Source organism: Candoia aspera, chromosome 3 (genome assembly GCF_035149785.1).
Source record: "Candoia aspera isolate rCanAsp1 chromosome 3, rCanAsp1.hap2, whole genome shotgun sequence".
Lineage (NCBI taxonomy): Eukaryota > Metazoa > Chordata > Lepidosauria > Squamata > Boidae > Candoia > Candoia aspera.
This window is the reverse complement of record NC_086155.1, coordinates 36,879,257-36,898,664: the sequence shown is the minus strand read 5'-3', so window position 1 is coordinate 36,898,664 and position 19,408 is coordinate 36,879,257. Positions and strand designations below refer to the sequence as shown.

The following is a 19,408-nucleotide window of genomic DNA, read 5'->3' as shown; positions in this document are numbered from 1 at the left end:
TTTACTTGGTTTGATGTTTATTCTTCTAAGGCAGGAAAAAGAAAAATTTTAGATACTGCAAAAGCTCTCTTGCACCTGGTGTACCCTACATTTTTGTAGACAATTTCATCTGGAGGGCATCCAGTTGGAGAAGACTGTTCTGTACCATGAGTACACCAGCATAGGGAAGAAAGATGAAAATTCTAATCCCTTTCATTCTTATACTCTTACTCAAAGACCACACGCCAGTAAGAGTTAGACACACTTTTGTCCATCTGCCCCAAATTAGTTACAACTGTATAAAACACATGCTATGCATTATGAGCAGCTGAATAAATCTTCAAGTGATTCATGAAATTTGTTTTTTCATTAAAACTACCATTCAGTTATCTAGTTATCTAAGATGAAATGGATTTTCCAAGTTGAAAGTAGGAGATATTTATGCATGTTTGTAAGTTTTGTACACCATTAGATTCCAGAATGATTCCAGGCAATCTTCACACTGAATAAACAATTATTTCACTCAAAGGAATTTCCTTTATTTAACTAATTGAAGTTATTAACTGGGCCCAGTAATGTTTCCTGCAAATTGTGTCCTAGCTGTTTAGAGTATCCCTGCCAAATAAGGGGAGATAGAGATTTATTTTCATTGACATCATGTTAAACTTCAAACAGGTGCCATCAAGTTGAGTGCAACAGAAAGGATATATCTCTAGCTGCCTCCTTAATTCTGAGACAGCAGCTGGGTTAACACATCATACTAAATCATGGTTTACATAGTAGGATGTGATTATACAACCTGCACAATTTTGGGAATGCCCAATTGCCACTCTTGGCTTTTGAATTGTACTCAGGAGGCATAAACCAAAAGCTAAGACATGGGACCAAGACAAAGGGAAATTGTTTTCATTTAGTTTACATTTGCATTCACTTAAAGTTAAATCTAGCTAAAACAATTACTCTCCAGTTATTCTTTGTAATCATTTATTTTCAATAGAAGAGCATATGTGTAGCTCAGGGTTGAACTCTTGGTACTCTGATGATGTTACCTAGTTGGGTAATGAAATGTCTTCAAGCAAACAACCAAGCTCGGAGAGCACCAAGAATTCCACAATCATTTATTTTATTTTGAAATGTTTCCTTTCCAACACAACTTTTTGGTAGAACTTTTGAAGGTGTCTGGGGCCTCATGCAGGGCTTTGAGGGGCCACATAAAGCCCTGGGGTTTGAGGTTGAGCACATCTGCCATAATGGCTCAATTCACAGAATGTATTTAGCCAAAATCAAACAAATCGTATTATACCTTAGGACCTTCTTATACCTAACCATGATTCAAACATGCCCATGCAATTTTTTTTATGCTGAGTCTCCACGATACTGTCTTCATCTTGTCCCCAGTCCATAACTTATTCTAAATTGTAACAGTGTTACAGCAGCATTTTCCCCCTTAAGCCAACAGCTCTCAATGGCATCCACAATGTGTGTAACATCTGTTATACTTTGCCATCCATTATGCCAAAGACAAAGTCAAATAACCAATAAGAATGAAATCAAAATGGCATTTACTGGTTGTTTCAGTCTGAAGTGGGCACGTTCCCTCCCTCCGGTTCCTGAGCAGCCTCATCTGCTGCCATTCTGCAGTTGCCTCCCTAAACAGCACAGTATAATACAGTACAAATAACAATATAGCTGGCAGTATTATAAGTGTGTTAACTCTATGGCCCATATCAGTTTAGTATAGGACTGAAACAGCAAAACTGAAATGACAGGACCAACCCCATATTCCCATTGTCTCCAAAACAAAGCATAAGGGAATCTGGAAGTCAGAATTTGTTGCATATAAAAATAAAGAATAGGAGATATATCCTATGTAAAACCGCTGGTTGTGACTCAGCTACATCATGTCTCCATGATTCCAGTCTGTTTTTTAAATTAAATTAAATTTATTTTAATTTAATTTCACTTGGATATTATTCACTTGGACATATTAAGGTAAAGGAGAAAGAGCACAGGGATAAGCCTAGAGATGATGGGCAGAGTGCTACAGCCAGACCTGCTCCGTTCCTGTTGTAGCACTGTGACTGGCAGATTTTTTTTCCCCCTGCTGGTTGATGACACACAAAACAGGAAGGATAGCAAAGCCAGAGGAATCAACCAATCTCTTTGCCTACCATGCGCTATATATGCATAACCAAGACAGCACCATGGGCACAAGAGACAGATTAGGGATTGGCAAAGATTAAGGTCAGAAAAAGTCATGCCAGTATAATTTTCTGCCAACTCAAGGATGAATAGACAGCACTTTAACTCAACAGTGGAGAATAGCCCTTAGCGCACTGTGTGAACCACATCAGTTATAGTGTTCTTATCATACTCCATATTACACGACCAAAAGTAGGAAATACATCTGCAATTTCGGAAGGCTGTTGGTTATTCAAGTTAGATATCCATGCACACTGAGAAATAAATTGTACATACCCTACTTAAAAAAGAAACAAATTTCTGCAACAGGATAATCCACATCATATATTAATGCTGAATCTGACATATGCACATTTGTTTATCTTTCAAGCACAGTCGTATCAGGGACTGCCTACCCATTTTAAGCCTAATTTTATGACCACATAGCTTTCTCTTACACAGCAACAAATGAAATGTTTCTACTTTCAAGGCTGAAATTCTATTTTAGTGCAACCCTTTGCATGCCAAAGTTCAAAAAATAATTTGCATCCTATAAAGCACCTACAGGGATGGATGTTATTACCCAGTTTTGCAGATACTGCTAAAGGTTAATATTCTCTTCATTCATGCACTGTACTCCAATGAACAAAAATATCTAATCAAATGAAAGCAATTTTCTAAATCGAAAAAATGTTTGTACTTTCTCCACAATTCTGCAGGTTTCCTCATGGAAGTTTGTATGAGGAAAAATGAACTAAAGTAGATGACTTACTGATTGATTATGTGCCATCAAGTCAGTGTTGACTCTTAACAACCTAATAATAATAATAATAATAATAATAATAATAATGATATGCCACCCAACTCCCAGCAATTTGGGGTAGTTTACAAATTGTTAAAATCATTTAAAAACAAGTAACAATACAAGAAATACAAAACAAATAAACAAAGAAGGCAGAGAAAAGAAACCCGGATGGGAACAAGGGAAAGGAAGAAAAAGGGCGTAAACTGTCTTCACCAAAAGCCTGAATGAAGAGCCACATCTTCAGGACCCTTCAAAATACCAGTAGGGTGGGGGCCATTCAAAACTTGCGGGGAGGCTCATACCAGAGAGCAGGCATTCCAACAGAGAAGGCACACTTCTGGGGTCCCAAAAGATGGCACTATTTAATCGATGGAACCTGGAGCACAGCAACCCTGCCAGATCAAACCAGCTGGGAGACAGGTGGTTCCTCAGGTAACTGGGCCTTATGCCATGTAGGCTATATAAGTAGTGACCAGCACCTTGAATCACACCCAGAAGCAAATTGGCAACCAGTGCAGCTCGTGAAGCAGAGGTGTTACATGGGCATACTGAGGCATGCCCATTACTGCCCGGCCCTGAAGCTTCTGGGTGTCTTCAAGGGCTGCCCATCTACAGCCCCACATACATAGATTTTCTCCACAAATGACTTACTACTCCTGAACATTGCAGTCTTAATAAATGCTTGTAACAAAGAAAGCAAATTAGATTCTTCCCCAGATCCTACAGAAGAAATCAAGCTGCAACCCACCTCTTAGACCTGCCTCGGATTCCTCTGCTGGCTGCTCTGCGCTCAGACTCTTGGGAGGCAGTGGCAGGATAGCTCCCATTACACTGAGGTTCCGATGGCTTCTTATCACTGTGGTCTCCATTAGCAAAGTCTGCCTTCTCAGAATGGTAACGGAAAGTCCTCCGTGGTTTGGGCACTGGGTTGATGGCTGGCTGCCTTTCCTGGCCTTCCACATCACAATATATGTTCTCTAGGCTCTTTGCTGGAGCTATATTCAGCTCCTTCTCTGTCGAGCCACAGCTTTCCCGTTTCCTTTTTAAGTCCAGTGCGGCAGATGCTACGTGATCAGAAGGAAGGGTTTCTATCTGTTTCCACAGGTCCCGTGAGGTGTAGAAATTCCCAGGGGGCAGCTTCTCCCGTGGCCACTCTAGAGCATCCTCCGCTTTGGAAAAAATGTCACTGGAAAGCTCCCCCACTACACGGTTCCTGGAAACCTCTTGGATGTGGTGGTCCTCCTCCTCCTCCTCCTCCTCCTCCTCCTCAGTCACAGAGCCGAGATTAGAGTTCTCCCAGAAATCTAAACCTAAATGCTGAACATGTGCTAGCCCTTCTATACTCCTGTCATGTGCAGGTCCCGATGCCTTTTCCTTGCTGTTGAGGCCATATTTGACCCCAAAATCCTTCAGTTTCTGCCTTTCTTCCTGGCAGCCCCCTTTTGTCCGACCCTCCCACTGAGAAATCTTTTGTTTTATGTTCCGGCAGTGGCTACGGGACAATGTTTGCACAGCCGTACGGGAAAAGCTGGTATCTACACTCCCTGTGGGGTGCATGGCAGGCAAGCTACACGCAGAAGAGCCCCATCACAGCATGCCGCCTTTGGATAAAGGTTAGAGATCAGTAATTTCAAAAAGTCAAACTCCTGTTCGCTAATTATATCCAGTTTGCGGAATGATCCAACTTTTGCAGTGAAAGAAGAAGGGTGTCCTGATGCTATTCTGTAGAAAAAGAGACAAAGGAGATTTATCAAAAGGACTAGAAGGCCCAATTAGCTAATGTCACAATAAACCGATTATTTTTTATTAATATTCCACAAGACCCACTTACTAAAACCAACCCAAAAAGTATCCTGATCTCTCCTTATACTGCACAGCAGCAGACCTGGTTTGCAGCTTATTCATTGATAAAATTGTGTTACTCTTTTCACTATAACTAAGTATATATCTGACAGAAGTTGCAGATAATGCAAGCCTTTTAGCAGCTGAACTTGTATGATGTACCCTCATCTGATTCACCCATATACATTTTGAAGACTACCTCATTAGGCATTTGTCATATTATCAAAACAATGCTAAAACAGAAAAAGAAGCCCAATGCCTTCATGGCTGTGTCAGAATTGGCTTTGTATCAACGTCTACCATCACTCCCAAATCTAGAAATTTAGCACCTGGGTGAAGTCAGGAATGTAGATGTGACTTGAGAGAAATGAGCTCGGCCACACCTGAGTGGCTTCAAAGTCTGCATTTGGCTCATACCCTGAAAGCTCACTGCCTATAGAGATGAGTATCAAACTGCAGTAAAATTGAGAGCAAAAGTAAAAGGTACCTCTGCCTTTGCTACTACTTTTCTTGGAAATTCAAATAGTAGCAGGAGAAAGATTACTCTGTTAAAATCAATAAGCTTCAACAGCAGAATTCATATGATTGGAAGCTCATACCTATTAGATCAGAAGCTGATAGAGGCCTGCATTAATCTCAGGGTAAAATGTCATCCCAAACAAACTCCTCTTTTGTTGTGATGTTCAACTCTTGCCAACTGGGCTCTTCCCAGTATCAACCAGGTCTCTGAGCTAATTCCTGGCTTGGAGGTCCAGCTCTGAAGGAAGGATAAGACCAGCACAATGGAGAGGCTCTACTGCTTCACCGTGCAGTTTCTCCCACCTATGCTGGTCAGCTGTTCGTCTGGCTCTCTTTGAATTCACCCACACAAAACACTTGTGCAAAGTGGGGAGTGAGACTGACAGGTGGCTAAATCCACCAGCCTACCTATCTGTCAAAACTTGCCTCTTGCCCAGCCCCATCCCACCCCTACATTAAGGAAAATGATTGATGGATGTTCTTCCACCAGTCAGTAATGCTTTGCAGGAAGGAAAGGAAACAGAGCAAGGGGAATCCACCAAATGCCTTTCCTTAAAATGCCCTGCATGCTACAAATGAAGACACTTTGGAGGCTGTGGTGCCTCGGATAAGAAGTCTGTGCAGAGGGTGGTAAGGGTAGCAGAGAAGGTAATTGGGATTTCACTTCCTCCCATTCAGGATATAGTGCATACACGATGTATGACTAGAGCCCGAAATATTGTCAGTGACCCCTCCCACCTTCATTGTGGCTTGTTCTCCTTGTTACCCTCTGGGAAAAGATTTCGCTGTATTTGATGCAGAACAGCTAGATTAGGTAATAGTTTTGTCCCCTGGGCTATTAGACTCCTGAACTCTTAATAATCCCCTTTTACTTCATGGTGGTATATGTTGTATGTAGGACCGTGATATTTATTAGGGATAATGATTAGGGGAGTGGAATGGTAAAGAATTTATATTATGTATTATAGTAATTATTTTTTGTAAGCCAAGTGCAACGAAATTTCATTTTAATGTGCACCTTGGTGTCTAGTGGAATGACAATAATTAAGTTTTATTCTATTCTATTCTATTCTATTCTATTCCTGTCCTGTTCTACTACCATTTGATGGCAACCCAGAATAAGTGGAGTAGGAATTTACAATAAAGGCAGCAGATATTATTCTGATATTGTTTGCTGCTGCATCAAAGGCTGTTGGATAGTATTTTAACTATGCAGTGGGGAGGTCCTTTGTCTCACAAAGACAAAAATAGTATGAGATACTGGCACAATCAGTGCAGTCACATACTGCTCTTGCACTATGACACATTCTGAAGCATCGTTTTGGAATTAAATCCGAAGCACCATTCTAGAATTTACCCATTTTCTGGATTTACAAGGTTTGCTACATGAGCCAACCAGCAACTGACAAAAGTCATTGCTGCCATTCCTTTTTCTGCTTTTTGAGATCCCAAGCTGCTATAACTGAAGAGAGAATTACAGGAATATTGTACCAAGATGGAAGTTAAGAAAGCCCTTCACTCTTGGAATTTTCAGAAGATAAAGTATTGCCATAGTTTTCTTTGACATAGCCCAGCTTGCATGTATTCATCCAGCCTCATATCAGCTCCATCCCAGATTACACATTTTTTTCCTTTTAAGAAAACAAGGAATACATAGATTATTTTAGTCCCTGCAAATCTTAACATACTTATTTTGTTCCTTGATGCTCCCCACAAAATAGATAAAAAGTGGCACAGATATTTTGGCTCTTGGTGACATCCCTGTATACATCCTCTGTAACCTTTAGAGGACCAAAAAGGTGTTGAAGGTAGCCCTTGCATGCAAAAAGTTGCCAACCCTTTGTACAGATGGAAACTGAGATGGGGATTCTAAATGGAATGATCCTGTAAGGATGTCATGATTAATCCAGCCCTTATCTAACAATAGGGTCCTCAGTGACAGGAACAGTGACTCTTTCCAATTAGCAAATAATTCTTGACCTCTAGCCCCCACAGACACCCCAGGCCTGCCCAAATATCACTGCCATAACCCATAAGGATCCTGCACAATTTCACAGCACTCATCCTGGCACCACAGAAGCAGTTCTCACTCTCTCAGACTGTTCTGTTCCCATGAACAGTTCAGGCTCTCTTGCTCTTCTCTAGCCCCACAAAGAATTAAGCATAAACAAACCTATCTGGAAACACCTTGAGTGAGAATCAAGGGAATCATCCTGTTCTATATCCCTTTTGTCTATATTCCTTCTGCCTTGATACAGGGCAAGGCCATTTCTCAGAGTAGCAGACAGGCATCAAGTGCTAATGGTCTCCAAAAGATCTATGGAAATTTTGGAAACCTAAGAGAAGAAGGGTAGTGCAACTGCCAGGGGTGGAAATCATCTTACAAAATGTGCAAAGCTTTTAACTCACAACGCAAGATTCTCACAGAAAGAGGAAAAGAAACCAGTGTTGCCTGTCAGATCTTCATGGAGATTCCTTTCCTCAATGCTTCGCTGTCACTTCTTCCCTTCTCAAAACCAGATTCTGACTCCTGCTTCAACTAATTTCTGGCTCAGTAAGTTGTACAAATCCATCCATTATGGCCACTTTCAGTCGTATGCTGTGTAAACCCAGGGAATCAGGTTAATTAAATAAACTATGGGTTAACATGTGGTAGGAACATATGAACTAACCACATGGAGTGGATTTGCACAGTATAGTTGGCTCAAATGTGGTTGCCTAATTTATGGGTCAGCATATGATGTGAGCAGGGCCACTTCTTGCAAAATCATGGAAGGGGGGATTTTTTGCAGACTGGTATTAAAAGAAGTACTGTAAAATCTTTCTACTTTGGAAAAATTATACATGCTGAAGTTTTTGTTTTTACATGAGGAAGTAGTCATGCACCCAAATTTAAAACAGCTCTAAAAAAGAAAAGCTTTTATCACATGTCTTTGTTGAACGTAGAAGTTCAGCTTTTGGTTTTCATCACCTTTCATTGACCCTTCTACATTTTCTCCTGCCCAAATGACATTCCCTGAACTTCTACAAAATTTTTCAAGACATCAGATCCAGGCAGTATTAGTCAGACCAGTCTAATGGCACATCTAGTTTTCAAAGGAAGACCAAATCTACCACTCTTCACTGCAATCACCTACGAGGCAGCAGTGACTCTGCCTAGATATTGACTGTCTCACAAAAAGCTATGTACTTCTTTTTCAAAGCAAATCCCTCTGTCTTTAGCATGCTGCTCTTGAAATCTGATAAAGTTTTCAAATATGGTCACATTCTATTCTGTCTCATGGGAAATACTGGCTATTCTTGTTCAAGGCACAACCATCTATGGGCCTCCACACCCAATGGAATACTATTATTTGAACTTGCACAGGCTTGCAAACCAGGTAACTGTGGCTGTCATCAAAATAGGTGACTTTTATTCTGATAAGTTCTACCATCCTGTTCTGGTAAGATGCTTAGCGGACAGTAACTCTGCCAGTCTTCAATGGAGAGTTGTGGCTATGACTAGCAAGCTGTGTCTGCCCGATACATTGACAGAAAAACCTTAGGGAATGACAGTCATCATGGAACCATGTTTAATCGCCCCATGTACAACTTTTTAACAAAATCAGAATCAAAAGCCACCCTCTTGTACTTTTTTAATCCAGATGCTGTAACTGGCAATAAATTTAAGGTAAAATATCTGGATTAAAGAGATACAGGATACTGGCTGAACATGGCCACATTCAGACTGCCAGACTGGCTGCTTCTCTGAGAGCATTTAAGTTCTCCCATTAGGGAGGCAGAAGGTCTACTGAAGTTACCCTCAACAGAACTGACTGAGCCATCACAAACAGCAACAGCCTTATGAACATTTTTGGGAACCTCTTAAAATTCAGTGACCTTCTAAAGTAGGACGAGTAATCCACAGATGTAACAAACCTGAGTGTGATTTCCTCAAATTAGGCAGGGCTAAATTGGTTTTAATGGGGTTTTGTAAGTGCAAAAGGGTGTAAGGGGCAAAACTGGACACTAATTTCTCCCCTTAATTTGTCCAAATCAATTTTTTTTCTTTAAGGCTTTTAATGGGCAACATGTAAAGTTCCAAAACAAGCAAACCAATTTGATTCCCACCCACTCCAATGACAGTATGATGACCCATACTTTCCTATGTTCGTTGGAACTCATAGAAACATAATGTTTTAAGAGGCGAGTTACCCCACTGAATTTAATCCCCTGCTCCATGTAGGTATCTAATATAAAGGCCAAAAGTATTTTTAAACAAAATAGCGCAGCTCCTGGCTGCAAAAAGACTTGTCCATTCCTGCTAAAGGATCATACAGCCGACTTTTTACTTTTTATTTTAGCAAACTAAGCTGCTATTTGGTTCATCAATTCTGAAAACAAAAACACAAAGAATAAACCTATCAACAATCATCTCATTCCTAGAAAATGCATAGCATCTTTCTCATTACAGTATATATGTCCAACTTTTGCTTCTAAGGAGAAAAACTCCATCAAGAAATGCCTTGAACCACCTAAGTGTTCAGAACCTCCTGCCATATGTAACTCAAATGGTGTCAAGCTCCTGCAGATAGTTGCATAATCATGTTATTCTTTACAAAAAACTGGACTACTACATCTGTCTCTGTTCTCCCACTGTTGTCAATGGATGGTATCCGAAGACAGCAAAATGATACAAATGAAGACAGATATTGAACCTTCCTTTGGTTAGCAGTAGTTAGCATTTTTTGCAAGAACAGCTGGATCATAATGTGAATTAAATTTCTGACTTCAGAAATAATATAATGTATTATATCTATTTACAATTTCTTAAGTCATCTTTATGCCCTCCTAATTTCACTTTTAAAAAGTAATCAAAAGTTGCTGCTAAACAACAATATACTAACCTTTTGTTAACTAAACTCATCTATTTGACATGAATTCACACAATATACTAAACTGTAAACTAACCACAATGGCTGAAATTGCTCAACATACTGAGCCAATCACATTTGTCCCTAACATATTATTATAAACAGTCTCCAAGTCACATTATACAGAGATTAAAATTCTCTAAACCACGTTCATAATAAACTTTCTCACCCGTTCTTGCTGTGCTCACACAACATGCTTAATTAAGCCTTGTTTAACCATGGTTTACCAAATAAAACGTATCTGGCTGGTTTCTCCCCACACATTAACTAATAAATCACACTGGCAGGATTCACATAACACATTATGCCAAATTTTGGTTTGTTTAGTTTTGACTTTCCATGATGTATGAGCTCAGCCTCTGCCTCTTCCCCTCCCTCTCTCTGAAAAATCTTTGAAAAAATCACTGCCTTCCAGTCTTGAGCTTTTATATCTAAAATATATTAAGCACAGGCACAAGGTTTATTCTGTGGGGCTGCAACAAACACATTTCCCATCTTCGAAGTTTTGTTGGATATTGACCATCAGTAATAAGCAAAGAAAACATATCAATAAATTTGTTTAAATTTCAAGAGACTGTTCCAGAAATGGATTTCTTTTTTTCCTTTAAAATTCCCCCTGCAGCATTGCCAGGACTCAAGAAGAGAGCACCTTTCCTGATCTCTTTGCTGGAGAGAGGGCAGTTGGAAAATGCTCATGCCACGTGACAGGCACTTTTTCTAACCTCTTTCCAGCACTGCAAGCCAAAACACATTTTAAATGTTTTCCATGCACAAATTCCCAACAGGAATTAATTTAATTTCCTGAAGCCAGGAGTTTCAAAACTAGAGGACTGCCAGCATGATTGAAGATCACTGCTCTTTTCATTGCTGAGGTCAAGCCCACCCAGGGAAAGTACTTTCTGCCTGCATAAACCAGGGTTGCTGCAATCCTGCTATCACAGCAGAATACTGTAGCAGAACAAAGGCATCAACCACCACAGTGTGTACACACTGTCTCACAGTACTGGACTGTATCTGAAGAAGCCAGCTGAGTTCACAGAAATTGATTGCTTGTGAGCACATGAGAATCCTAAGCCCCTTTTTTGCTATTCCCCATCGAGATACAGCCTAGAGTCTTCTTAAATATTGAGATCAGAAAAATTTTCTGGCCATTTGAGATACATCAATAAAAACAAAGCTAAATATTTCTATACCCCCATCAGAAGTTCAGTTCCACGGGAAGCCTTACCATGCCTTGCAGAGAATGCTCATCAAACAGGCTACTACCATTCGCTATAGTCACAAACATTATTAATCTGAGGTTGCGAGACCCACTTCTGGAAACGCAAGTGAGTCTCATAATTTCCCTGGGAATACTTTTTCTGAGTGCACATATGCTATGTACCCAATCAAAGCATTTATATAACACAAGTCTGAATTTGGAGGGCCCTCCACTCCAAAGATATTCATTGTTCTTGTATCCAGTTTAGCAGATTGAAATCTAAACTCCTGCAGTTTGCTCAGCATCCTCAAATCCCCAGCCTCCTGCACCAGAGGAAGAGTCAAGGTAGGAGGAAGGAGAATCTAGAGGCAATAATGCATCTCTGGGAGCTGCCTTCCCTTTCCTTAGCAATGAAATACTAAGTGTGAAATGTAGCCAACTCATCTATCTTACCAGGTCATTTGTCTTAGAAATGCAACTTTCAGTATTAGTCAGCAAAGGAAGAGTTGAAAGAGGACACCAACAGCATTAAGATTGAATTACTTTTTAGAAATATCTTCAGGAAGGCTTCAGGAAGGAAACAACTGCTCTTAAGACCTGTAAACTCTTTCCCTAAAAGATTTTGCTCCTATATTTTAATTGGTCTGGAAATGATATTAAGCTGGAACTGAGTAATGCATGGATATAATTGACAAGAATTTGCACAACAGTTGCAGACTCCTTTCAACCAATGCTGGCAAAGAATTATTTGAAAATTGCATTTACCTTACACCCAATGTATGGTTAGATTCCTTCATTCAAGAATACATCAAGGGCAGCTTGGGGCAGCCCAGAGTTTGGAGAAAAGTTGTATGTCTACTGATTCTTTTCCTAACCACAGTCTTTCAAAACAGAATCATTACCTAATATATATGTACTGCAAGTAAACATAAATAATTACCCTTGATGGTAGTATAATATTGCAAAATACACTGTAACCAGAACAATTTATACAAATCCAGGGGTTCTCAAACTTGTGTTTACCACAATCCCCTAAAACCCTCTTCCCATTAACAAAATGAATGTTTCATTAGAACCAGATATGAGCAAGAAATAAATATTCCATCAACTTGTATTAATTTTAAACTATGTTTCACTAGGGTTCTTAAGTGTTGATGTACCACAACTGTCTACTACTGCCTGGGCTGGTCTAGGCAAAGTGAGGAGCAAAACCTGAAGAGAGTTTTGACAGTGTTCCTACTTTACCTATACAAACCTGACTAGCTTGACTAGCCGGGGACCTCAGACCCTGTTTCTGATTTAAATCAGGCCACTTTTGCTAGATATTTGCTCCATGGCCATCCAACAGAGGCCATTCTAGAAACAAGTCCTCCAGCTGAGCAACTGCTTTGCTGTTTTGGGATGGTTGATGCCAAGTCTTACTAGGTTTTAGTGTCAATTGAAGACCTATGTGTTTACTCAGGCTTTGTATTAAATTAATGCTGCTATTTAGTGTGTTGCTCTTATTGGTCTATGGCTTTTTGCAATTTTACATGGCTTTGTTTGTTTGTATAGCTGCACCCAATTTCAATATTACCTGTACAATGTATAAATAAATACTCAGTTCCTAGTGTGACTCTGTGTAAAACTCTCAAATGGGTAGTATCAGTCCAGAAGACCATTCTACTGAAACATTTGCTGCCAATGTGGAATCAAATCTAAAGGATGAGTCAAAAAACAAAAATGCTGGCTCCAGCTGCTTCCAAATCATGAAACAGTTCTGCCAGCCCAGGCAAGGACAAGAACCAAAAATATTTTCTGAGATGATTCTTAAAGTGGCAAGAACTGTTAAATGAATAAGTTGCCTGAATTACAACAAGAGCGAGATGGCTGTGTTAAACACTCATGATTGAAGATGGTGTATCAGGTCATCCTGGGATGTACTTACTGTAACATGACTACTAGCAGGATACAGTGCTGATATCCCTTCAATTAGTGGGATACTAATAGGAACAAATTTCTTTTGGTTATGGTCTTTTTTTTTTTTGTCTTTCTGCAGGAGGTTCCCCTCAGCCATGCAAGGAAGCATGTTTGCTTGCTGTAAAAAGGAAAAAGGACTAATGAAACTAGTTCAATCAGGATTCACCATTTGGAAACCCCAGACTTCAATCCAGCTGATGTTTCAGTTCTCCAGCTGAATCCCCTAAAATCAAATCCATACACAAACATGTCATGTCCCTGCAAAAAAAGACTACATGACCAAGTTACCTTTTAAAATAGGGCTGTGCAAATGCTTTAAGAGGTGCCTCAGAATGCACAGAAATGTGTAAAAGCACATCTTTCTGAATTGTTAAATTAGCCACATTTTTTCCAGACTTGTGAAACTGCTTTGGATGCTGCTTCTTGCTGTCTCTGCATGCACATTCTCTTCACGTTGCTGGGAAGGATGTGGAGCAAAGTAGCTGTGTACACACACATGCATGCAGAAATAGCTGGGTGCACCAGTTTTTTTTTTAAACGCTTTGTACAGGCCCCTACATGTTCTGAAACAATTCTTTCAAAGGATTTGCACAGCCCCAAGTTATAGTGCTGACATGGGCTTGGGGATTAATATTGTTTCAGAACAAGGAATTAGCTGAATGAAGATTGCATTGTGCTACGAAAATGTCAAGGAAGCAATCAGATGTAAAACTTCTGCAGCAGTGCAAGCAAAAACTCACCCATGTTGCTATTTTTTTAAGCTTTCTAACACCATACAAATTTTGACAGTTGGAAAATATAACATCCCTTTGCTCTACTCTCACTAAAGAGAGCTGGTTTTAAAAAACAAACCAAAGCACAATAAAATCCAAACCTAATACAATAGTGTATAAAAATGTGGAATATCTTTATTTTGATGAATTTAAACTTATTCTAACTTGAAAATGGTGATTTCAGTCTCTGGAAGATTGTACTTACGTTACAAAACATTCCATATAAGAATAGTTTAGGAGTGTTTTCTTTGGATTACCAAGTGTCAAAGAAAATATTCTAGATAGTATATTCTTCAGGACTTGGAAAGCCAACTCAAACTTCTTGGGCAGTTAGGTTAGGGTGGAGTTTCTTCACAGCAGAGAAGAAACTTGCCAATAGGGCAAGAGGTCCCTCCAGCTTTGAGGTCCCCAATATGCCTAGAGAAAATTCAGTGGGTATATATTTTCATCCAGCAGTAAGCACCCAAATAGTATGTCCTAGGGTTGAGACGAAACTAACCCTTCCTGTCTTCCTGTTTTCCCATGAGGCTCCAGGATTGGGTCTTGTGCCTGTCCCTCCTTCAGATTAGTGTAGGCATGTTTTTATCCCTCGTGATACGAACATGAAGGAATTTAAAGAAAAATCTGTGTAGGGGAAAGTAAAACCACTCCTCATTGTCAACTCTGGCTAACATGAGAGTTGATGATGTAGTTGATGTAGCTGTGAATGAAGTGGATTACAGTATTTGCCATTTCTCTTCACCCAACCCTCCATAAATGCTGGTTGTTAATTTGGAGGTTCTTTGTTTACTTCCCATGTCTTGAGAAAAGACTGGCCTGTTTTCTGTTATCCTAGAGTGCAATATACAAAATAAGGGATTTAAGTTGCAAGAAGGCATATTCCAATTAAATGTTAGAAACTTCCTAATGCTAACAGCAGATTAATGGTGCCAACAATTACCTAGGGTGGGTTCTCTTTTTCTGGTTGAGTTCAAGCAGTGACTGGATAGACATTTCTTAAGGAAGTTTAATTTGGATTCCTTCACTGAGCTGGGGGGCTAGACTTAATGGCCCTTTCAACTCTGATTCTATTATGTACTCCCTAGTTATATGTACACTTTCAGCACTGTACCAAAAGGGATTAGGCAAGGAGATAGATACTTGCATCATTTGGGAATATTAAAAAAAAACATGCACCAAAAAACTTCATGAGGAACTTAAGATCTATTATTAAAATTCAAAACTCTAGACATACTTTTCAAACCTACAGTATCTGAAATGAAGAAACAACAGGTATCAGATCATGGAAAGTGGCAACCTTTTCCTCACATGCCATTTTCTAAGTGTAAATCTGGCCCACCCCTGTTATTTGTCCCACTAAGTAAAATATGTAGGGCCTCAAAATAGCAGTATGGAACGGAGAGGGTACTTTAATAACACAGGTTTTTCATAAAAGATGCAACAATTCCACACCAACTACTTCCCACAAAGATCTGAAATGCCCTTCCCAAATAGAGAAAGTACATGAAAACTGCCTGCATTTGCATGACATGCTTTTTTAAATTTCTATTTATAGTATTTTTACTGTATTTTATTTTTTGTATTATTCTGATGGTTTTAATTACTTGTTGTAAACTGCCCAGAGGCCTCCAATGGGAGGAGATGGGCGGGGATAAAATAAATAAACAAACAAACAAACAAACAAATAAATGCATGCATGCATGCTAGACTAAAATGGGGCTGGCTAGCTTGTTCAATTTGTTGTGTAAACCCAGTCACTACAACTGTTTATTTAATTATATTTTCACCATATTGAGTGTGGGAAAGAAGGCAGAGCATGTGATTAGAGCATTCGGCTCTAATCTATGCTAACTATCTTGAGAATTTAACCAAAGAAAACTAGGAGACATTTCAATAGCAACTTAGGCCTTCATCATAAGCCAAACTAGCTACAGGCATCAAGAGATCTCTCAATGATGACTCCTTCATGTAGATGATCTGCCAGAGGGAATAAGAAGTTTATCTAAAAAATATCATTTACTGTTAGTAAATACACAGTTCTTTAGAAACACCCTGTTTCACTCATCTCCAGAAAAGGTGTGGAGCAGGAAGAATGATTCATCTGGGACACTACATTAGGCAGGAGCTGGTTTCGGCTCCAATCCCACTTTTCCTCTCCCAGAATTTATCACCCTTCAATCCCCTATTCTGTCATGTAGCTGATATCAAGTGCTATCAACCCATAGCCAAGGATTTGCTGGCTTTCAGAGGCACAAAACTGCCCCAGTGACACCATTATACCTGAAATACTGTAACATTTTCCCTGAAGAAAACAGAGGGCACATCTCATTTATTTTCCTCCTGTGTTCACCTCATTCCTCAGAACAAGCTGAGTAAAGAAAATCAATTGTACTGCCATCCTGTGGAAATCAATGAAATAAGTACTTAACTTTGTTCTCCAGTTGTAATACTTTCACAACAAGGCCCTTGCTGTCTTCCCTCTTGGCTACTCTACATTGTCCACCAACCTAATGCCCCATGGAAAGGATTCCAACATCCAACCATGTACTTTCTAATTCTTGATTGAAAAAAAATTCAGGCTCCAAGCAGGTGTTAGTAACTTAAGATAATTCAGTATAACTTCTTGGCAGGCTTCCTAATGGAAGGGCTGCAGCAGGGTTTCTTTGGGGCAGCCAAAGGGAAATGAAAGAAAAGAACTACGGAGTTTTAATTGTATTCAAGGAGACACTGCACAGTTAATTCACTGTCCCTGATTACAAGCCTCAAAAGATATAAGCTGTATTCATACAACCTACAGAGCCACACACTAGCTAATCATTTTTTAGTCTATTGTGTTATATCAACCTGTAATGATTAATACAGTGCATCATGTGAACCCAGAAACTGAACTGAATAGACCATGAGTAAGCATGCTGTATGGATACTGCTACAGAACTGGATTTCAGCAAATGCTTTGAGTCATACCATGGCACAGTAACTGAGTTCATGCAATACAGTAACCCATGGTTTGCTGAATTAACTACTGTAGTTGCCTGAGTCAGCACATGTTAGCCCATAAACTAATTACATTTTTTTTGCATATCACTCTAAGCTGCAACTAGCTAAGGACATTTCAACCCTACATATTGCACCAACCCAGCCAGAGCTTTAATCATGATAAAAGCTATACTCTTCAAAACTCTTCTGTACAATTATAAGGTAGAGGAGTTCTTTATTCTGTTGTCTCCGGCCATACTATTCTATGCAACAGAGGACAAAACAATTATGGTTATGCAAAATAATTTACTGTTCATGATGTTTCATCTAGGGACTGTGGCAGGAAAGGAGAGAGGAGAGGAGAAACAGATCTGAGTTGGCAGAATCTTCCAAAGACTTGAACCATGTGCTTCAGGCAGCATTATCATCTTCTTTTCCTTTCTCCCCAAAATATGGTACCTTCAACATTTGAGTGATGTCAGCAAAAAGTTAAAACATTAAGGTTTTCTTAGGTCAGAATGGAAATACAGCAATAAGAAAAAGTTGACTCTCTGTTAGGAAAACAGTTGCAAATTCAATTTTCAAGACCAGAGTGAGAGAGATATGATACCCTCACTCTGTGATAAAATTGCAACCAGTTGTGACCAAAGTAAAATTAACTTTGCTTCAGTGTTCACAGAACAACTGCACATCCAGTAGCAACACACCATATCTGATCAGAACTGTAACATAAAACCTTGGACAAGAAGCTCCACTTCCCATTTAGAGCTGAAAAAGCAGCAGCTTAGATATCAGTCACTCATGATCTAACCATGTAAGGCCTACATGGTTAGCTGGCTCACTTCTCTCTTCTACAGGAACTGAAAAAAAAACAGATGACTTAAAAGTCTTAAAAGTAGATCACTAGCTTAGAGGCAGGAATAACCAGTGCAACCTTTGTCTGGCTAAACCTAGATCAGGATGGACACTTGCCTGCAACCCCTACAGGGAGTGGAAAAGAGACCCAAGTGCCTTTAGCATTGGCTCACTGGTGGCATTCTAACACTTCCTCAATTGCAGGACAAAGCCAAGGGCTTTTGTTAGAAAGTAGTGTGCCTCATGGGTAACCATGGCACCAACTGTGAGACAGCCCAAAGAGTTTCACAGCAGCAATTGGCTTTATAACAGAGCCGGCAAAAGAAATGAACCGAGTGGTGGGTATTGTATCTGTAATATAAGGCTTTATGAAAAATATGGTTCCATCACATAGCAAGCAGAGAAATAGCACAATCTGGCAAAAATGAGTAGGATACCAAAAAGGCAAATTCAGGAAGCAATCCAAAAGTGATGCAGAGAAGCAAAGACATGATAAATCAGTCCATGGTTATGTTTACACAGTAGACACATCATAAACTAGCCAACTGCATTTTAGCTTAGACTGCTCTAGGAACCCACCCATGCCATCAGCTGAAGGTTCAGACTCCATGCAAACACAGACTGAATTCAAACACTGCACCAAATCCTAATAAAACCATATTTTATTGAATAAACTACAATGGCTGAGTGTGCACAACATGTAAGGAATAAATCACTGCCAACAAACAACAATCCTTGGGTCAACAACACATGAAAATAAAATCAAATAAACAACATTATAGTTAGCAAATTACTACAAAGCTAGTCTCTCCCACCACTATTCAAATAAATACCCACAGAAAACCTTATTTCTGACCAGCAGCCAAAGATGTAACCAAGCACAATTGCATTTTCCCCAGACATTCTGCAATGAGTGTCCAGGAAGAGGAAGACAGTGCCAGGCAGAGGGCTGCTTCTCTGCTCTGTGATGGGAAGAAGGCTATCTAGCAACCCTGGTAGCCAACACCCTTTTCCTCCTATCTGGAGGCCAGGGCAAATACAGGCTAAGAATCTGGCAAAGAGCCCAGAGATTCACAGCTGACACAAAGCAGCAGAGGCGAAGTGCTGGGGAAACACTTTCTTGCAATCTACATAAATATAGACTAGTAGGGCTGGGTTTCCTGGGGAGCACGTAGCACAATAGATTTGGGATAGACAACCTGGTGCCCTCTAAATACTTTGGATCCCCACAACTCCTGACCACTAGATCTTCTGATTAAAGCCTATGGAATTTGTAGACCAAAATAGCTGGAAGGGATCAGGTTGCTAAGCCCTGCAAGAAGGCTCCTGGTACAACAGAAGCATTTTACACATCTTGCATCTTGCACAGCTTCGAGTGCCAGTCATACATGTTCTTGTCTGTCAT

At 39.8% G+C, this 19,408-nt stretch overlaps 1 protein-coding gene across 1 annotated transcript in view; it reads right to left on the bottom strand.

Annotated features, from left to right (window-relative positions):
* Positions 1 to 19,408, bottom strand: part of DENND2C (DENN domain containing 2C) — a 66,241-nt gene that overhangs the window by 33,294 nt on the left and 13,539 nt on the right. The window contains exon 2 of the mRNA XM_063297388.1: positions 3,714 to 4,687. Within this exon, the coding sequence (XP_063153458.1) occupies positions 3,714 to 4,522 (809 nt within the window). The 5' untranslated portion in view covers positions 4,523 to 4,687. The remainder of the gene's footprint in view (positions 1 to 3,713; positions 4,688 to 19,408) is intronic.